This window comes from Bos indicus, chromosome 2 (genome assembly GCF_029378745.1).
Source record: "Bos indicus isolate NIAB-ARS_2022 breed Sahiwal x Tharparkar chromosome 2, NIAB-ARS_B.indTharparkar_mat_pri_1.0, whole genome shotgun sequence".
Lineage (NCBI taxonomy): Eukaryota > Metazoa > Chordata > Mammalia > Artiodactyla > Bovidae > Bos > Bos indicus.
In genome coordinates this window covers 130654059-130673942 of record NC_091761.1, presented here as the reverse complement: position 1 = coordinate 130673942, position 19884 = coordinate 130654059, and the positions used below count along the sequence as shown (strand labels likewise).

General features: G+C 58.6%; 1 protein-coding gene across 15 annotated transcripts in view; it reads right to left on the bottom strand.

Moving 5' to 3' along the window:
- HSPG2 (heparan sulfate proteoglycan 2) overlaps positions 1-19884 on the bottom strand; it is a 109792-nt gene that overhangs the window by 52091 nt on the left and 37817 nt on the right. For 10 of the 15 annotated variants that reach the window (XM_070777197.1, XM_070777204.1, XM_070777214.1 and 7 more), the window contains exons 2-22: positions 18293-18428; positions 16693-16737; positions 10863-10972; positions 10702-10760; positions 10245-10405; positions 9105-9155; positions 8547-8675; positions 8089-8343; positions 7870-7989; positions 5796-5927; positions 5527-5671; positions 5275-5426; positions 5031-5177; positions 3476-3639; positions 3139-3318; positions 2853-3049; positions 2597-2744; positions 1745-1872; positions 1154-1240; positions 1006-1064; positions 759-826 (exon numbers count right to left, since the gene is read on the bottom strand). In XM_070777197.1, coding sequence (XP_070633298.1) covers positions 759-826; positions 1006-1064; positions 1154-1240; positions 1745-1872; positions 2597-2744; positions 2853-3049; positions 3139-3318; positions 3476-3639; positions 5031-5177; positions 5275-5426; positions 5527-5671; positions 5796-5927; positions 7870-7989; positions 8089-8343; positions 8547-8675; positions 9105-9155; positions 10245-10405; positions 10702-10760; positions 10863-10972; positions 16693-16737; positions 18293-18428 — 2673 coding nt within the window. The remainder of the gene's footprint in view (positions 1-758; positions 827-1005; positions 1065-1153; positions 1241-1744; positions 1873-2596; positions 2745-2852; positions 3050-3138; positions 3319-3475; positions 3640-5030; positions 5178-5274; positions 5427-5526; positions 5672-5795; positions 5928-7869; positions 7990-8088; positions 8344-8546; positions 8676-9104; positions 9156-10244; positions 10406-10701; positions 10761-10862; positions 10973-16692; positions 16738-18292; positions 18429-19884) is intronic. The other 5 variants (XM_070777230.1, XM_070777247.1, XM_070777256.1 and 2 more) reach the window with 1 other exon arrangement.

Here is a 19884-nt window from a genome sequence, read left to right as displayed (position 1 = left end):
TGTCCATGGGATTTCCCAGGCAAGAACGCTGGAGCGGGTTGCCATTTCCTTTCCCAGGGGATCTTCCCAACCCAGGGACTGAACCCGGGTCTCCTGCCTGGCAGGTGGATTCTTTACCAGCTATGCCACCTGGGAAATCCTGGTTAAAATAACTCCTGCTACTATTAATGGACTGTTTAATGCACTGCACTAGTTTCTATTCAACCAGCACCTCATTTAATTTCTTGAAGTTCCTTGAGAGGAATGGGCTATTTCCATGCTTCACGCAAGGAAACCGAGGCTCAGGGATGGGAAATGATTGACATGGTGACATCGGTGACCAGCTTGCTGATCCACTCCGGGACGGAAGATGGGAGTAAAGAGCTTGATTTCCGAATCTGTCTGCTTCTTTGTTCTGCAGACACCTGAGGCTCCCGCTCTCAGGCAAACCATTTCCCTCCTCTGAGCTCCCGTCTCCTCACTTCTGAATCAGTGATGCTAATAGCTACAGCATTGTGTCAACGTGGAATGAAAGCATGGTCAGAGCAAAGGTCCGGTGGTCACACAAGGATGGACCTGACCAGTTGCTCCTTTCTGATGCTGGCCCACTTTTCATGAGGAGGGGGATGTCTAGCTAGCCAGACCCATCGGCCTGCAGCGGAGGCCACCACCCACTGGCCAAGGAGCCAGGGAGAGGATGCAGCCTCCTTCCTCCTCCTCCTCCTGGCTGTGGGCCGGAACCCAGGGCCCCCAGGGTCGGGGCGGGAGCTCACACATACCTTGCAGAGGCAGGCCTCCCCGGAGGATCCCGTGCTGCCTCGCTCATCACAGCGCACGATCTGCTGGTCTGGAGACGCAAAGTTGGTGTTGGCAGGGAAAGTGGGAATAAGATGGACATAATCTGGACAGAATGGGGGGATGTGGGGCGCTCCCCAAGGACCAGAGGGAGTTTGTGCTGGACCAGGGCCTTGGGCCTGGGGGCGGGAGGCCTGGGAAGGCGCCGGGGACAGTGTGTGCGATACTCACTGGTGGGCCTGCACTTCCCGTTGGGCTGGATGGGGTTGCCCTCGTAGCCAGCGGCACAGCTAGGGGAGACAGAGGGTGGTCAGAGGCATTCCCAGACCCCCCACCCCCTATGGCCTGCTTCTCCGGGCCCCTACCGGCTCTTGCTCACCTCTCACAGCGGCGGCCTGTGTAGCCTGGGGCACACGCGTCACACGTGGCTTGGCCATCCGTGTCCAGGAAGCAGGTGTCCGAGAACCTGTGGGGATGAGGCGGACAGGACGTGGGGCAGGGCTGCAATGAGGGGCCGGGCCAGGGCTCACAGACCGCTCTGGGAGTGACAGCTGTCCACAGAGACACAGCAGGCCACGAGGCCCATCTGCCCTTTTTAAAATTTTTTCTAAAGATATTTTATTTATTTTGGCCGCTCTGTGAGGCATGTGGGATCTCAGTTCCCCAGTCAGGGTTTGCACTCAGGCCCCCTGCAGAGGAAGCACATAATCTGGACCTCTGGACCACCAGCCAGGGCAGTCCCGAGGCCCACCTCCTCTAGAGCTGCAGCCTCGCCGCGGCACTGGAAAGAATGAGGGGCCCGCTGCATGGAACAGGAGGCAGGCCCGGAGAGGTCGAGGGGCCAAGGGTATTTATCCACCAGGCGAGCCTCCGAAACCAGGTCTCCCACCTCCCAGCCCAGAGGATGCCCCAGGCCCAGTCCCCCGTCCGCGCTTCCCGCCCCGCCTGCCCCTCCCGAGCCGGGTCTGACCTGCGGGAGGCGTCGATGTACGGGCAAGGGCAGGGCCGGCAGGCAGTGGCTGTGGCCTTGGTGGCATCCCCGAAGAAGCCCGCCTTGCACTTGTTGCACTGCGGTCCCTCTGTGTTGTGCTGGCAGTTCTGGGGGGAAGGGGAGGGAGGCGCTCAGGCTGGGCGGAGCAGCCCTGTGGCTACCCCCGCCCGACGTGGGGCCACACTGGACCAGATGGGGCTCCATGAGGGTGGGCCCTTGAGGCTGTCTGGATCAGTGTCCCTGGTCATGCAGGAATTACCCCACAGCTTTGTACACAGGGGAACATCAGCTCCATCCTGACGGGGAGCTCATCACCCTGCATGGCAGCCTGTCCCGTAGACGGTTCCAAATACTTGCTCTGTATTGACCTAAACCCACATTCTCCTTTCAATCCATACCCACTGGCCAGTTCTGCCCTCTGTAGGTGGTTCCTTCTACCCCCGATAGCTGTTCAGGGACTTGGAGATAATCGTTTTCCCTGCTTAAACCTTCTCTCAGCTCCCAATTCCAGCTCCCTCCACCATTCCTAAGAAATAATGTAAGATTTATAGGCTCCTTCCTGTTAGGAACGGCCTGCTTAGGGCCATGCTTTATGCCTTATTCTCCAGGAGTGATTGGTCGGACCAAAGTGAAGAGTAGGACTTTCACCTCCCTTATCTGGACATAATATCTCTGTTAATGCATCCAGAGGTCAAGAGAACTTGTGTGGCAGCCACAACAGTCATTCTGGAGGCTTGTGCTAAGCACGTGGGCACAAGGAAGTCTCAGCTGGAGCCTCCCACCCTGCTCTTGCCTCTAGCCAGTATCCAAGTGCCAGATGGCACGACTCACCAGGCAGTGGCCATACACAGGGTCACAAGAGCTGGCGTGGCCATTGCAGTTGCAGCCAGAGCAGGTGCCCAGGTAGGGCCCCCCGGGCACCCGGGTGAAGTGGGCGTCACAGCTCTCACAGGACAAGCCGGAATAGCCAATGGGGCATCTGTGGGGACAGAACCAAGACGGTGGCTGCAGGGACCGTGAAGCCTGGTGGTTTCTCCCTGACCTCTGCCAGGGCCTCTGTGGTCCCCGGTCCAGCTGGGTCAGGCACCTGCACTCCTCGACACTGTGGGCGCGGCCGTGGCTGGTGGCGTAGGTGACGGTGGTATCCATGGCGACGTCACTCAGCCCCACACTGGCCATCTTGTGGTCGTACACCGTCTGGATGAGCACCGCTTCCAGGCTCTGCAGCACCTGCAGCATCTCCGCCCGCTGCACCGGCCGGCCGGACTCATGCACCCAGTGCTCCTGGGGGGGAGCAAAGGTCAGGGTGTGGGGGGAGGTTGTGCATCAGCACCTGCCCAGCCTGTACCCCCAGGGGAGCAGGCCCCACGTACCTCAGAGAGCTGGACCTGGCGCTGGTTCGGGACCCCCGGCTGGGTGGACGTGTGGCCCCGGGAGAGCAGGCGGTGGCCGGCACCCACGAGGACCACGTCCGGCCGCTGCACTGGCTCCAGCGTGCCACGTGCCAGCTCATAGCGCACCTTGTAGCGCAGGGAGCCACCGTAGGAGTCCACCTGGCCGGGACAGGGCGGATCAGGGCTGGGCAGCCGTGGGCACACACGATGCTCGCTGGGTGCCCCCCTCCCAGCTTTAGAGGGAGCGGAGTACAGGCAGGCTCCGAGCATGGATGCGGGGTACTGGGCCCCTCCCCACCCAGGGTGGCCCCGTCACCTTGTTGCCCAGGAACTGCTCGGGCAGAGCCCAGAAGGAGTCGTGGACCAGGAAGCGTCGGGACAGGTCGACCAGCTGAAACTCCTGTAGAGTGGTGTCGATCTGCAGCTGGGTGGAGGAGACAGGTGGCATGCCGGGCTGCGCGGGCATCGTCACGTTCACACCTGGGGGGCACAGGGAGGCATGAGTGCCATGCACGTGCCTGCCCGAGACAGCCACCTGGGTGGTAGTCCAGAGAGACGGAAAATTCTGAGAGAAGTGTGATTTAGAGGGAACGTCAGTCTCTCTCCCAAAGTCAAATAAAAGCCAAGTTTTTCCCCCCCTACTGAATTCCTGGAACAGCATTTCCCGAAGCACTCTCCAGGCAAAGCCAATGCTGCCGAACGATAGTGGGGAACCATTTGGGAACCCCAGGGTCAAGGAATCTGCTGCAGGACTTCTCAGAGCCTTTGTTTGCCAATAGATCTGTGGACTGTCAGGGCTGGAAGAGCCCTCAGTGGGTAGTAGAAAGCTACACAGGACTGAAGAATGGGTGCCCAAGTCCTGGTTCCACCACCCTCCAGGTGTGTGAGTCTGAGCAAAGGCCTTAGTTTCTCTATCTGTAAAATGGGGGCAACAGTGGCTTGCATCACAGGGTTATCAGGAAGCTAAAGTGAGCGGAACGACACAAAATGCTTAAAACAGAGTAGGACACAAAGGAAGTGCTCAAAAACTCGATAGCTATTACTGTTGCTGTTTTTATGGTGGGTCCTTGGGTCCAGCTGTATCCTACACACACACACACACACACACAGGAATTCTCTCTGCAGCATCCTCCCAGATCTCTAGGGCAGCACTAACCATCCAGGAGAACTTTCTGCGATGATGGAAATGTGCCTGAACCCAGGTCCGTCTGATGTCGAGGCTCATGCCATCCTGCCTCTCAGAGTGCGAGAGAACTGAGCCCAGCTGCCTGACTTTACGTTTGGGAAAAGAGGCCCAAAGAAGCAAGTCTCAAAGTCACACAGGCAGTAATAAGTGGTGCATCAACAAGTCAGCTCCGGGCTAAGAATATGCCAAAGCCCGGGCTCTTACGCTCTGGGTCACTGATGCCTCTCCGTTCTGCAGGATGAGGATGCTGGGGGTGACGACAGGGAGCTGGGCACTTCCCACGGACAAAGCACTATTCTGAGTGGCTTATGCGCTCTAGGCCCTTATACCACCCTGGGTGGGTAATATTTTATCCTCGTGTTGTAGACGAGAAAACTGACACACTAGGTAGGTAACTTGGCCAAGGGCCCACGGCGTGAGGGTCAGAGTCAGAACCCGGACTGGGACTCCACGGCCCGCTCTCTTCGTCAACTAATGCAGACGGGTATCGACTGTAGATTTCACTTTTCCTAAAAGAGCTTGTTTTCCCCCTGAGATGCTTTTCCCACCGGGCTCAGCATTTCTTCGGCAACCCCGTGTGCCTCCCTGGACTGGCTCCATCTGTCCAAGGCATATGCTGCTTTCCCGACTGTCTGCCCTCTGAGCCTGCGGGAGCCCGGTGCCTGTCTCGCACCCACCAACGCACCCTTGAAGTCGTTGGGCTGGTCAAAGCGGAGCCGGATCTGGTCCCGGAAGCGGCGGCTGCTCTGGCACACGTTGGTGACGCCGAAGCAGAAGCAGGGCAGGCAGGAGGCGCTGTGCTCCAGGTAGAAGTGCCCATCAGGGCAGGGACCTGCGGGGCGGCACGGGAGTGGGCTACAGCTGGTCCCTGGCGAGCAAGCCCGGCTCCCGCCCCGCGCCCGGTGCCCGCCTGCCGTGGTGGGCCGTACCCCGCTGTGGGATGAGCTCCAGGACGCCGTCGGGAATGCCGAACACCATGCCTCGGGCGTTCATGGCCTCGCAGGTGTAGGCGCCCTGGTCTGCCTCCTTCACGTCGTGGATGGTCAGCGTGCCGCGGCCGCCCTCACTGGTCACTGTCACCCTGGTGGGCCCCCCCCGAGACAAGAGGCAGGGGTTGGGCCGGGACGGCTGGCCGCACCTCCCCTCCAGCCCCAGCCCCCTGCCGGGACCCAGAGCCACACCTCGGATGCGAGGGGATGTGGCCCCAGTTGAGTCTCCAGTTGATGATAGGGGTGGGGACGCCGATGGCCACGCAGGTGAAGGTCACCGTCTGGCCCCGGGAAGCCTGGATCAACTCCTGGGGAGGGGTCACCACCTGGGGAGGCACTGGGGAAGGAGCGAGCAGGAGTGAGGGGTGGGAGGCACCGAGGCGGGAGGAGGAGGGGGCGGGGGTGGGGAGGCTGCGGGGAGGGGCCAGGGCCCAGAGCTCGCCCCCCAGCTCCTCGCTCACTGCAGCCGAACTCGTCGCTGCGGTCCGGACAGTCACTCTCCTCGTCGCAGTGGAAGCTGGCCGGGATGCAGGTGTTTGTGGACACGCAGCGGAACTTGGTGGGCCCACAGACATCCTCAGGGCGCTTGACAGCTGGAGACAGAGCCAGGTGGTGTGGGCAGCGGGCACTGCCCTCAGGGAGGACCCACCCCCACCCCACCAAGCCCTTGCCTACTTATGGCCCCCAGCCCAGGCTGCCCACCTTCTCTGGGTGTTCCTAGGATCACGCTCTCATCTTGCCTGCTTGACAACACAGGCCCCCTGACCAGGCCCAGACTCTGCCTCCACGACACTGCCCACAATGCCGTGGTCCCCAGTCATCCGTCCAACACACTCCACCTGTATCCCCTGACAGAGTCACACCTGGCACAGCAGTCATGCAGCTCCTCCCCCATCCAGCCACGAGAGACGCACAAGATCAAAGGCATGGCCCCGGGAGCCAGTGCCTTGGGACACCGGGTGCTACCTGGGCACTTCTGTCTACTGGAAAGGCCTTTAGCGAGGGCCTGCTGCAGCCCAGATCTCGCTGCCCTGTACCCCTCTAAGGGGGCCAGGGGTGGCACCTGGCCCGAGACAGCCGTCCATGGACTGGTCAGAGGCCTGGAGCTGACCCGGCCCCAGGGTTGGGCCCCAGCTAGGCATCTCTAGTAGATGCTAACTGACATTCTTCTTCAGGGACACGGAGCTTGAGACAGACACACAAGCAGGGGCAGACAGGGCAGAGGGGTGTAGGAGCAGAGGCCACCTGGCCACAGAGGGGGAGCTCAGAGGAGGCCAGGAGGACCCACCTACTGCTCCTCCTGAGACCCCACCAGCCTGCAGAGCCACTCCCCTTTCACGCCCTCTGTTCTGCACTCGGTCAGCAAGGACTTGGTTTTCCTTGGACTGTTGCCCTGCAGAGGCCTCCGAGAAGCGCTTTTCAACTAAAACCCTCAATTACTTCTCCCTCTCAAGGGACTGGGTTGTCAGGCAAGCTTGGAGTCACAGAGGGGTGACATAAAACTCTGCCAGTCTGCAGCACGACGCTGCCCCTCTCTCTCCAGGGTTTGCTGTGAAGCGGGGACCGCAGGGGAGGCGAGGAGGAGAGGCTGGACCCATGGACATTCGGAATGTCAGCACGCTCAGACTGTGACCCAGGGTCACAGAGCAAGGCTTCCATTATCCTCAATCTGGGGCCTAACAGGCCCCCGGCTTCGCCTCATACGATCGGACATGCAAGATGCTACCTGAGGGGGTCTCTGGCTCTCCAGGCTCACCCACTTAACTGTCACGGTGTCTATCACACTGACTAGGTGGATGGGTGGGCAGTGGAGAGAAGGGTGGCTGGACAGATGAATGGGAGGTGAGAAAGATGTTGGCTCCATGAATGGCTAGTGGAATGGGGAGCTGGCAAGATGGATAACGCATAGAAGGATGATGGGTGGACGGATGGAGAAGAGATGGATGGAAGGAACGATGCTGGACAGATGGATAGATGGACAGAGGGATTTATGATGGAATTTACGGTGCAGTGGACAGGAGGAAGGACACTGGATGGACAGGTAGATGAGGGGTTTTGCAGCTCAGCAACGGATGAATAGACAGGTGGATGGTGGGTGGACAGATGGATGGGAGGAAGAAAGGATGTTGGACCGACGGACAGGTCGTGGGTGGTTGAATGGTTACACGGATGAAAAGCTGCAGATAGAGGAACAAATAATGCAGAACCAGCTCTAGATGAAAAACCTCTAGGCCCTTAAAGGGAAGGCTTTACCTCACACGTCTATCATCAAGGGACCCTGGTTTATCAAGCCTACTCAGCCACTCATCTGACCCCCACACAAGCATACGTGACTAATAGTAACGAATAAATAGACACTGACCACCGGCTCTCTAGCCATGGTGCTCGCTACAAAGGCCAGCTCAGCATCAGAGAGAGGGAGAGACCTCACAAGTCTGCCCCCAGGGCCTCCACCACTCAGCCAGGGGACGGCACACAGACCCGCCGGAGAGGGGTGGGGGCTCGGGGAGCGCGGACAGCGGGGCGGACACTCACGGCAGTCGGCCTCGTCGGTGTGGTCCTCACAGTCAAAGTCGCCGTCGCAGCGCCAGAGTTTGAGGGCACAGTGCCCGTTTCCACAGGGGAACTCGTTGGGCTCACAGGGCGGGGTGGGGCCTGGGGGAGCACCGGGCCAGGGTTCAGCCAGAGGCCTCCGGGGCCTCTCCCCAGCCCCCACCACCGGACCCCTGCCCCGCGCCCCCGCCCGGCCCGCACCGCAGTCCGCTTCATCGCTGCCATCGGCGCAGTCCTCTTGCCCGTCGCACACGTAGTCTTTGGGGATGCAGTGCCCGCTGTGACACGCGGCCTCATGCGGCCCACAGGGCACAGGCCTGCCTGGGCTGGGCAGTGCGGCCTGGGGGGCTGGGGTGGCTGGGCGCTGCTGGGAGGGGAGTGACTCCGGCTGGGCTGGCGGCGGTGGAGTGGCCCCCAGAGGGGGCGGCTGGGAGCTGAGCGTGGGCATCGGCTCCTCTGTGGACAGAGCCCACTCGGTGTTGGCACGCAGGGGCGGCTCCTCTCCCCTTGCCCCCGCCCCGTCCCCAGGCCCCTGACCCTGTTACCACCCCTCCCGGGTCCCTGGCCACCTCCCCTCTTGCCTGCAGCAAACTCTCTTGGCAGCCCCCCGCCCCCCGAGGCTGACGTGGAGACCACTGAGTGCCCACACAGCCCCTCACCACAATCGAGCTCATCAGACATGTCCCTGCAGTCAGGCCTCCGGTCACAGCGGTACTCCAGGGCCACACACTCGTTATAGCGGTGGCAGGCGAACTCCGCCTCGGTGCAGGCTCTGGGGACCTGGGGCACTGTGGGGAGCAGGGGGGGCCGTCAGAGAGGCAGGCGGGACATCGGTGGACGATGTCAGGGAGGACACAGGCACTGCAGAGCTGGGACGGGGTTCTGGGGCTCCGTGTCAGGCCCGGTGGTTTCTGGCTCAGCAAGGGCCCAGAGCACGCATGGTGGACGCATCACAGCACACGTGGGACGCAGGCTCTGTGGCAGCGGCCTCACCCATTCCCCCGTGCGGACCCCACACGCAGCTGGCATGCCACACCATGCAACCACTGGAGCACACGTGGGCAGGCCACAGCCAGGCCTAGCGAGGATGAAGAGGAAGGGGAGGAGGGGCGGCCGGTGCGTTGTGCCCGGCCGCCACGCCCTCATCCTGCCTTGCCCTCCATCCATTAGCTTCTCTAGTGCCCCGGCTTGGCCTGGGCCTGGCTTTACATGCTCACCTGGTGTCACTGCGGCCGCCACAGCGGCCGGGGGGGGCGGGGGTGTCTGTGCTGGAAAGGAAGGTGTGATCAGTAGCCATCCCACCTGGGAGCTGGGGGCTTGCAGGGCTGAGCCAGCCCCATCCTACCCTCCCTAGCCAGAAGGACTCAATAAAAAGTGGGAGGAAGAGGACTAGGTCCCCAGGCACCTTGATCTGGGCCTGGGGATGCCAAGGAACAAACTTGACCTGTGGGCACATTAATTGAGGTGTGATGTGCAGAACAAGGGAGGTGACGGTTTCACCACGTTTTTTTCTGATGGGGTCGCACCATGGTAAGGGTGGGGTTTGTTCAGTTCTGGGTTCCACTTAGTCGGGGAGGAGGGTGACACGTCCCAGAGAGAGAACTGAGATGCAGACTGGGATGGGGACTCCCAGCCCGTGAGGGATGAAACGGGACTGTTTGGCTCAGAGAAGAAAACACTCCGGGAGTTGGAACGTGAGTCAGAGGGTGCAATGAAAAGAAAGCTGGGCCCCACAGAAGGTTCAAAGGTACAAGCTGTGCGTCTAACAGCTGTGTGCCTGGGGCCAGTTTCCTGTGATCTCTGAGCTGTGCTTCTCACAGGTTCTGGCAAGACCAGCACAAACACAGAGTTTGGTTTGCATCCTGGCTTTTGCACTCTCTGTGTATGTGGATTTGGAGCAACCATTTTTCCCTCACCGGGCCTCAGGGCCCTTGTCTCGAAAACAGGAGAAATAATACCTACATCATAGGAATTACTGTGAAGTCTGAATGGGAGTGGCGTGCATACAGTCAGGGCTCAGTGAGTAATTGTTGGTGATTAAACAGAAAAGTATCTTGGACCCAAAAGCGCTGTGTGAAGACAGGAATTTACTACCTATTGTCAAGGTAGAGAGGTTAATAGAGAGAAAAGCAGAAACCGGGCCTCATGGGTACCGGCTGGAGGGAATGGATGTTGCTCAACCCAAGATAAGATTGCACGATTGATGGGGAAGATTCATGAGGTGGTGAGCTCCCCGTCGCTACCAGCATGAAAGGCCAAACTAGGAGGGCCCATGGTGGGGACACTGAAGAGAGGGAGGGGGCGCACGTGAGTCTGAGAAACCGGAGGGGTCGCCCCTGGCTCCAGGATGGGCTCACCTGTGCCCAGGCGTCGGAACTGGAATCCCTGGGGAGAGGTGACGTAGGAGGCGATGGAGCCGCTGGAGATGACGCCGTGCAGCACCTCCTGAATCTGAGCCCCATCGGCATTCCCTTCCGAGCCCACATCCAGCTCCACAAAGACCCAGCCGTCCAGCTCTCTGGGGGTGGATGTGGGGCAGGGCGGAAGAGGGAGGAAGACGCCTGTGGTCTCAGCTCCTGCCCTGGGGCCCCTGCCTGATGCTCAGGCCTGATTTCAACTCTCCCCTTGGCTCCTGGACAGCCTGCACCCCACATGGGGCAAATGAAGGTCCAAACTGCCCCTCCACCAGTCTTCGAATTTCCACCCAGAGTGGGGCCGCCCCTTGGGCCCCTCCTGCTGCCCACCTGCCCCCAGGGCTCCTCCCCGTCCCTGTCCGCCCCACACCAGCTCCCCCTCCCCCAGGGCCCCTCTCACTTGATGAACACCACGCTGACAACCTGGTCTCCAGGGATCTTCAGGTACTCTGACTCCAGCTGGAGAGGGACATGGCGCCATCAGCCTCCGGACCCTTCACCCCACCTTCTGTCCTGCCCCACCACACTCGGGGAGCCCCCCTCAAAGCCCCTTCACCTCACCGTGTCTACCACAGCCTCCGACACCTCTCGGAACTCCTCGGAGCCTGCGTCCTCCAGCTGAGGGCTATAGTCGATGGAGTGAGTGAAATTTACCAGTGCTCGGAAATAAACTGCAAAAAGGAGTTGGGGGGGTGGCGTCACTATGAGGGCCCCAGACCGGCAGAATGGGGGCCTCAGGCAGCTGGGCCAGTGGGTGGAGACGGGAAGACGGTCCCTGGAAGCCTCCAGCTGAGGCCGACACCTGTGTGCCCACAGCTGTGCCCAGCAGGACTGCCCAGGGCTCAAAACCCAGGCCTCGCACTTGAGCGAAGGGCTTAACTAACAGGGAAAATGGCCCAATCCAGATCCCAAGTGATGGTGCAGAAGAGGAGGCCTCCCCTGGCTCAGAGGAAGGCTGGGTGACAAGGAGGACGCTCCACAGGAGATGGCCTGGCAGAGAAATATTTCTTCCTTTGGTTGTACCACACTCCTTGTGGGATATTAGTTCCCAAACTAGGGATCAAACCAGGTCCTCAGAAGTGAGAGTGCTGAGTCCTAACCACTGGGCCGCTGGGGAATTCCCACCACCCCCATCCCCCTGCTTTTTGTTGGTACAGAAATTACTCAAAAGTGACCGTGACAAGTTTCTCCTCCTCCCACCCCCAACTCACGCCAGTGCCTACTCATCCTTCAGGGCTTAGTTCAGCCATCACCTCCTCCAAGAAGACTGCCTGAACTGCCTTCCTTTCCCAACCCTGGCTGATAGAGACCCCTCCTCTGGGGTCCTCCATCCACTTGATTTCTCCCATCAGCGTACCTTCTACCCGCAAAGTGGCATAGCTCCTCCACGGTTACAAGGGCCTACAGAGCACCATCATAGAGACTGTGGGTTCTGAGGTCAGCCACATCTCAGGCACGGGCCTCACCTCTCTGAACTTCTGTTTCCTTTTTGTTCAAATGCAGATATTAATTACATTTACCGCACCGGGTTGCAGTGGGGAATAAATGACAGCATGCTGACAAGGCCACCTCCCTGTGTGCGAAGATGCAGCCCCGGGCAAGGAGCAAGTACCAGGGAATCAGAAGATGCTGTCATCTTTCTCTCTACTGCTAGACAATAAATGTGATGGGGGGAACCTCAGATCTCACTTACCCCGGTAGCCCCAGTGCCTGGCATACTGTAGGCCTAATATGTGATGGCCAAATAAATTTAGATTGGTGTGAGCATACACTTATACCTACTGTTTACTGAGCAACTGCTGTATACATTTAATGTGCATTAAATCTCATCATGTTCATGAGTTCATGACAGAAGTTTTAAATATGAGTTGTAAATGGAGCATACATGTGTATACACACACACACATCTGGCACATAGTAGGGGCGATATAACCTGAACTATTACTAAATGAGAGGCAGCCTAGCTTAGTGCTTAAAAGCTCAGTCTCTGAGCAAAATTGCCACTTCTATGAAAATAACTGAAAATTGCCCTGTGGCCTTGAGAAAGTTACTTAATGTCTCTGAGCCTCAGTTTCCTCATCTATAAAACACAGACAAGAGTAGTGTCCACCCCAGAGGGCTGTTGTGAGGATAAAATAAGATGAGGAGTAGAAAATGCTTATAACAGCATCTGGCACACACTAGAGGCAGCAAGGGTTAGCTGGATTATCTCTGGTCTTTAAGACAAACCGAAGGAATGGACTTGGTTTTATTTCTTCCCATCTGAGAGACGCATTCGTGGCTTCATCGGATCTATATTGAAGGTCTTTAATAAGCTAGGCCAATACTTTGGCCACCTGATGTGAAGAGCTGACTCCTTTGAAAAGACCGTGTTGCTGGGAAAGATTGAAGGCGGGAGGAGAAGGGGACGACAGAGGATGAGATGGCTGGATGGCATCACCGACTCAATGGACGTGAGTTTGAGCAAGCTCCGGGAGTTGGTGATGGACAGGGAGGCCTGGCATGCTGCAGTCCATGGGGTCACAGAGTCAGACATGATTGAGCGACTGAACTGAACTGAAAAAGCTAGGCATGTTCTAGGGGTAGGGGATATAGCAGTGAACTTCATACGTGACAATTTCTGTCCCCACAGAGATCACTTTGGAGGGGGAGAAGAAAGGAAATAAAACACATGGGTGAGGAATATCTGGACTGTGGGAGGAAGAAAAAAATGAGGGTGGGTGGAGCGGGCGCACTGGGGTAGGGTAGGGCTGCTCCTCTCCGAGAGAGGCCAGCAAGGCCTCCCCTCCCAGGGGCATGCTCAGAGGCAGAGAGCAAGGGCCGGGGGGTGGCTGGGAGAAGAGGATTCCAGGCGGGAGGAACCGCAGCTGCAGGGCCCCTGAGGCAGAAGGGGGCGCAGGGAAGTGACAGATGACCCTCAGGCGGGCGGCAGAGCTGGGCCCGTCCCCCTGCCCCTTCACTCTGCCTCTCAGGCCCCCGGGTGCACACCCCAACTCCGCGCCAGGACTCCCCCAAACTCGGTGGCTCACTGAGCAAGCCCCCAGGGAATGGGGATGGCAGCCACGCGACAGCAAGTGTGGCTGGGGTGCCCGCAAGGGAGGGTGCCCGTGAGGGCGCTCTGGACCACGGGGCTGAGCTGGGCAGGGCTGCCGGGGGCTGGGCGGGCGGGGTCCTGTGGGCTGGAGTGTGAGGGCCGTGAGCTCGGCCACAGAGGCCTCTTGTGAGCTGGCACAGAGGCCCATTGAGAGTCCCCACCCTGGCCTCTGGCCTCCACCCCAGAGCCCAGAGCGGGCCGAGGAGGCCAGGCCTCTGCCCAGGAATGTGCCCACTGTTGGAAGGGGGGGGTGGGTCGGGAGGGGGCCGGGCTCCACAAAAGCCCCTTTCTCCCAGGGCCTGGGAAGGGCACGGACCCTCCAGCCTGCCCCCGCCCCCGCCTCCTCCCAGACCGGGGGCAAGGTCGGGGTGAGCGCCCTCCCTGGCGCAGGTAGCAGAGGGCCTGGGCACAAGGTGAGGCCGTGTCTGCTTCAGGAACCGACCACCCGGGCCAAGGGGGCTGCTGGGGGGTGGCCCGGGGTGGGAGTGCTCTCCGGGGCTGGGGGGTCCTGCCCTGGCCAGCTGTCTCTGTGCTGGCCCTCATCTCACCCCATCTGGACAGCTCAGCTCAAGCCTTAGAGGGACGGGAGGCCCAGAGCAGCCTGGCACCCCGGGTGGGGGTGGGGACCACCCCCAGGGCCTGGAGCCGCCCACCCCACTTACTCTCGATACCCAGTTCCTGCTCAACAGAATTTCCTCCCCGCACACTTTGGCTCCGGATTGCCAGGCTCCTGAAGTGGATCCAAGTCATCTCCAGACTCTAGGGCCTTCACCCCAAGGGGTCATTGTACCCACCCTGCCTAACAGGCACCCCAGGGTAGAACACCAGGGGCCCGGCCCACTAAGCTGTGAGCTTAGATCATGCGCCCGGATGAAGGGGCAGGGGAGCAGGTGGGGCCCACTGGGGCAGGGGTGGCGGCGAGCCTAGCCCCAGACTCTGCAGGGAGGCGCGGGGTCTCAATTGGGACAAAGGGCAGGCTGGGGAGGAAAAGAGGACCCAGAAGAAAGGAGGGAGCGGACGAAATGGGAGAGGAGCGGGCAAGGGGAGGGAAGCGAGTGCCCGCGGCCAGAGGAGACTCCTGGTCATCACACCGGCCGTGGGAGGGGGTCCCCGGGCGGAGGGGGGCGGTCCCCGGGACCTGCAGAGCGGAGCAGCAGAGAAGGAGGTGAGGAGGGGGCAGAGACACAGGGAGGTGGAGAGACCAACTGGAGAGACAGAGGCGGAGACATAAAACAGAAAGAGGTGAAGCAGACAGAGAGAGATGGAGTCGGAGATGCGACCGATACAGAGACACTATCGGTACAGAGATGCAGAGAGCTTGGTGGGGAGAAGCAGAGAAAAGATGAGCCGAAGGCGGAATGGAGGGAGGGAAAGACGGAGGCACGGACGCGGAGATGGAGTGTCCAACAGACAGAGGGAGGAAAGGTTGGAGAGAGGGGGCCAGGCGCGGATGAGACAAACACACAGCGGGAAGGAGACAGCCCAAGGCAGGGCAGGCAGGCGCAGGAGAGACACGCAGACAGGCTGTCGCAGGACGGACAAGAGCCAGAGAGAGACAGAGGCCGTTGGTAGACGGGACGCAATGGGGTGAGGGGAGCTGGGCGGGGTCCCAAGGTGGGGGAAGGCAGAACCAGGGGCTGGCCGGGATGGGTAGGCGTTCAGGGCTTGGGGGGTACGGGGCTGGGACAGAGCTGCGGAGAGCCACGCCCCTGCCCGAGGGAGGAGGAGAGGGCGGAGGCATCTCAGATGCTCCGCCCTCTGGGCGTGGCTCAGCTTAAGGTCAGGACCGCCCTCGCTTACCGGAGGAAGGAGGGAACTGCCCTTGGGCAAGGCCGAAGCAGGCCCACGTACCCTGGGAGTCAGGGCGACTTATCTGCGGCCTCTGGGGCTAAGATTCAGCCCAGCTGCCTGGACCTGCCTCAAGGGCAGCGGGCTGGAGCCAACGTTGGGGCCTGGAGGGCCTAAGTCCTCACACCTTCCCGTAGATGAGCCCACTCACCAGGAGAGGCTCCTGCCCTGCCCCTGCGCCCTCCCCGCTGCCTCCTCTCGCTCACCCTGCCCCCACCTCTGCCTTCTCCCGCGCACCGTAGCTTCTCAGGTGAGCAGGAGGGCTAGCAAGGCCCACTCAGAGCAGCCTCGTGGGAGGGGGTCCTGGATGTTTCTGAAGGGACAGGGTGGACGGGACCAGGGTCCCAGCAGGTAGCCTTGGCAGGAGGCAGCTCCAGGGATGTGTCAGCACAGGTCATTCTAGGGATGCCTTGTGTGCCTGGGACCCATCTGACACCCTCACTCTGGCCCCACCCAGATCCCAGCGGCTGTAGCCCTGCAGAGACAGACATGGGGAGCAGCTTCAGACTGGGTCTGAGTTCCAGGTGCTGGGAGGTCATGGGCAGAGCCACGCCACCTAGGGGCCAACCCTCCAGTTTGTACTGGCCCAGTGAGGATGCCCCACCCTCCAGCACTGGGTGGCCCCGAGGCACCGGGCAGAAAGGAAGCGACCCCACCACCCTAGACTCATCCCAACCCGCTGGGATGGGCAGCGCTGGGGACGAGGCGGGGCCGCCCAGTGGTGCCTCCGAGCTGAGCTCCGTCCTTGGCCCCGATCACCCTGTGCCCAGGTACTCCTGGAGAAGGCAGCAGGAACCATACGGTACCCCTGGGTCTTGTCCCGGCTCATTCCTTCTCTGCCCAGAATCCCAGGATGGGAGAAAACAGAGACTCTGAGCCCCCTCCCCGCGCTGGGCCAGCCCCTGCTCTGGCTGTGCATGGGGGGTGCTGGCAGAGTGGGCAGCTGACCGAGGCCTGATTCTTTCCCCCCTAGGAAGCCAGCCCTCTTTCCCCTCAACCCAGGAACCCCGGACTCCCAGCAGGTGACCCGACCTAAGTCAAGTTCCCTTCCAGGCCCGGCTCTTGGCCTATCCGAATGCCTGAGCTACAGAGCCCCTCGGTCCGCCCATCCCTGCTCCGCTCTGCATCGGTCACCCCAAGGAGGCCTCTGGGGAAGGACTCCACAGCTGAGCTACCCTGGGAGGTGAGATTCTGGCTTTGGATGCTGAGCGGCTGACAGTCCCATCGGAACTGGGCATTTCCCAACACAGGCAGGCAGAGAACCCGGACACCCCCAACCTTGTAGGGACCAGCCAGTCAAGGCACACAGCTGTCACTGGTGGGGATGAGACTGCCCCCATGGCAGGTGCAAGGAGGCCTCAAGGCCCTCAGCCCAGGAGATGGAGCCTCTGGGGCTGGGATTCCCCAGGGGGCAGGCTGGGGGCCTGTGTGCTGTCCCCAGATACTTACCCATCTGGAAGTCCCCACTGCCCAGGTCGCCGCTGCCCACACCGTCTACAAGCAGAAGAAAGACTTTTTCAGCAACAACTAATCTTTGTTGAGTACCTACTGGGTGTCAGGAGCTGCTCTGGGCACCCAGTACACGGTGGGGAAGATCATGAAAACATAGCTGTTGGGACTTCCCTGGTGGTCCAGGGGTTAAGACTGGGTGCTTCTAATGCAGGGAACTCAGGTTCGATCCCTGGGCGGGGACCTGAGATCCCACAGGCCATGCGGCTCAGCATAAAAAGTGAAAGTGAAAGTCGCTCAGTCGTGTCTGACGCTTTGTGACCCCATGGACTATACAGTCCATGGAATTCTCCAGGCCAGAATACTGGAGTGGGGAACCTTTCCCTTCTCCAGGGGATCTTCCCAACCCAGGGATTGAAACCAGGTCTCCAGCATTGCAGGCGGATTCTTTACCAGCTGAGCCACCAGGGAAGCCCGACACGAAATAAAACACAGCTGTAGTCTCCCCTCCACACCTAGGCAGGGCTGCCTGTAAAAACTGTAGAAAGCCTCCATTAGGGACGGTATGGTCCCAGCTGGATGGAGTGGGCGGGGCCAAGTCAGGCCCGCCTCTAGGTGAGAATGGGAGGAAGCAGAGTAGGGGGCTCTCAGGGGCTGTAATCACCCTCTACTGTGCATTGTCCCCCACCTTCCCCTTAAGTCTAGCTTATCCTGGGCTGTGTGGAGAAGCAGCCACCAGCCTGGGGTCACACAGGCGTCAGTGAGGGGTCCTGGGCTCACTGGGACCAGGGCTCAGGATGCACACAGCTCTTAGCCCATTTCTTTTTTTCCTAAGTTTTTTTTTTTTAAATTGAAGTATAGCTGCTGTACAATATTATACAGTTTACAGGTATACAATACAGTGATTCACATTTTTTTGGGGGGGTGGTGGTTGGTGCGTGTGCTGCATGATCTCAGTTCCCTGACCAGGGATTGAACCCAGGCCCTGGCAGTGAAAGCGCCTAACCACTTAACCGCTGAGGAATTCCTATAATTCACAAGTTTTAAAGGTTATACTCCACTTACAGTTCTTACAAGACATCAGCTATATCTCATGTAGTACAGTGTGTCCTTGTAGCTTACTTATATCTAATAGTTCGCACCTTTTACTCTCCTACCCTTATATTGCCCCTCCCCTCACCCCACACCCACTGGTGACCACTAGTTCGTTCTCCACATCTGTGAGTCTGGTTTTTTTTGCTATATTCACTAGTTGTATTTTTTAGACTCCACATACAAGTGATATCACACGGTATCTGTCTTTCTCCAGCTGACTTATTCCACTTAGTACAATGCCCTCCAACTCCATCCATATTGCCATAAAGGGCAAAAATTCATTCTTTTTTAACGGCTAAATAGTACTCCATTGCCTATATGTACCATATCTTCTTCATCCAGGCATCTGCTGACGGACACTTAGGTTGCTTCCCTATCTTTCTTAGTCCATCTCTAGAGGGGCCACCTTAGGCAAGTATCTTGGGGCCTCTTTCAGGACCACTGGGAAGCGCCCAAACTCCACCCTGACCCCCTCCACCCCCAGCCACCAGAAAGGCCTGCTCACCTCCCGAGGCCTCATCAGCCAGGAAGTCCTCGTCATCAGAAAGGTCTGAGTAGCTCCAGCCAGCCCGGCCGGCTGTGACTGTTTCTGCATCTTCCGGCAGGGACAAGCCATCGTACGCCCTCAGCCCGTGGGTCACCTGTGGGACACCGCACAGACAACTGTGTCAAACTCTCCAATTCCTGCCAAGCCCGGGGCCCCTCTTCTCAAAGGGGGACCCAGAGTCCCACCCCAAGGCCTTCCAGTGGTCAAGTCAGATGTGGTTTGGCAAAGACAGTCAGACTGAGGCTATACCACTGTTTTTGACTCAGTTTCCCCAAATCTCATTAGCCACTGAATAAATCCTCAAATAAACAAATAGACAAATAGTAAACTTATACTTTTTTTCCCTTCTTTCTTTCTTTTGTGGCCACATCGCGTGGCTTGCAGGATCCTAGCTCCTCAGATCAGATCAGATCAGTCGCTCAGTTGTGTATGACTCTTTGTGACTCCATGAATTGCAGCACACCAGGCCTCCCTGTCCATCACCAATTCCCAGAGTTCACTCAGACTCATGTCCATCGAGTCAATGATGCCATCCAGCCATCTCATCCTCTGTCGTCCCCTTCTCCTCTTGCCTCCAATCCCTCCCAGCATCAGAGTCTTTTCCAATGAGTCAACTCTTCGCATCAGGTGGCCAAAGTACTGGAGTTTCAGCTTCAGCATCATTCCTTCCAAAGAAATCCCAGGGCTGATCTCCTTTAGAATGGACTGGTTGGATCTCCTTGCAATCCAAGGGACTCTCAAGAGTCTTCTCCAACACCACAGTTCAAAAGCATCAATTCTTTGGCACTCAGCCTTCTTCACAGTCCAACTCTCACATCCATACATGACCACAGGAAAAACCATAGCCTTGACTAGACGGACCTTTGTTGGCAAAGTAGTGTCTCTGCTTTTCAATATGCTATCTAGGTTGGTCATAACTTTCCTTCCAAGGAGTAAGTGTCTTTTAATTTCATGGCTGCAGTCACCATCTGCAGTGATTTTGGAGCCCAGAAAAATAAAGTCTGACACTGTTTCCACTGTTTCCCCATCTATTTGCCATGAAGTGATGGGACCGGATGCCATGATCTTCATTTTCTGAATGTTGAGCTTCAAGCCAACTTTTTCACTCTCCTCTTTCACTTTCATCAAGAGGCTTTTGAGTTCCTCTTCACTTTCTGCCATAAGGGTGGTGTTATCTGCATATCTGAGGTTATTGATATTTCTCCCGGCAGTCTTGATTCCAGCTTGTGGTTCTTCCAGTCCAGCATTTCTCATGATGTACTCTGCATATAAGTTAAATAAGCAGGGTGACAATATACAGCCTTGACGTACACCTTTTCCTATTTGGAACCAGTCTGTTGTTCCACGTCCAGTTCTAACTGTTGCTTCCTGACCTGCATACAAATTTCTCAAGAGGCAGATCAGGTGGTCTGGTATTCCCATCTCTTTCAGAATTTTCCACAGTTTATTGTGATCCACACAGTCAAAGGCTTTGGTACAGTCAATAAAGCAGAAATAGATGTTTTTCTGGAACTCTCTTGCTTTTTCCATGATCCATTGGATGTTGGCAA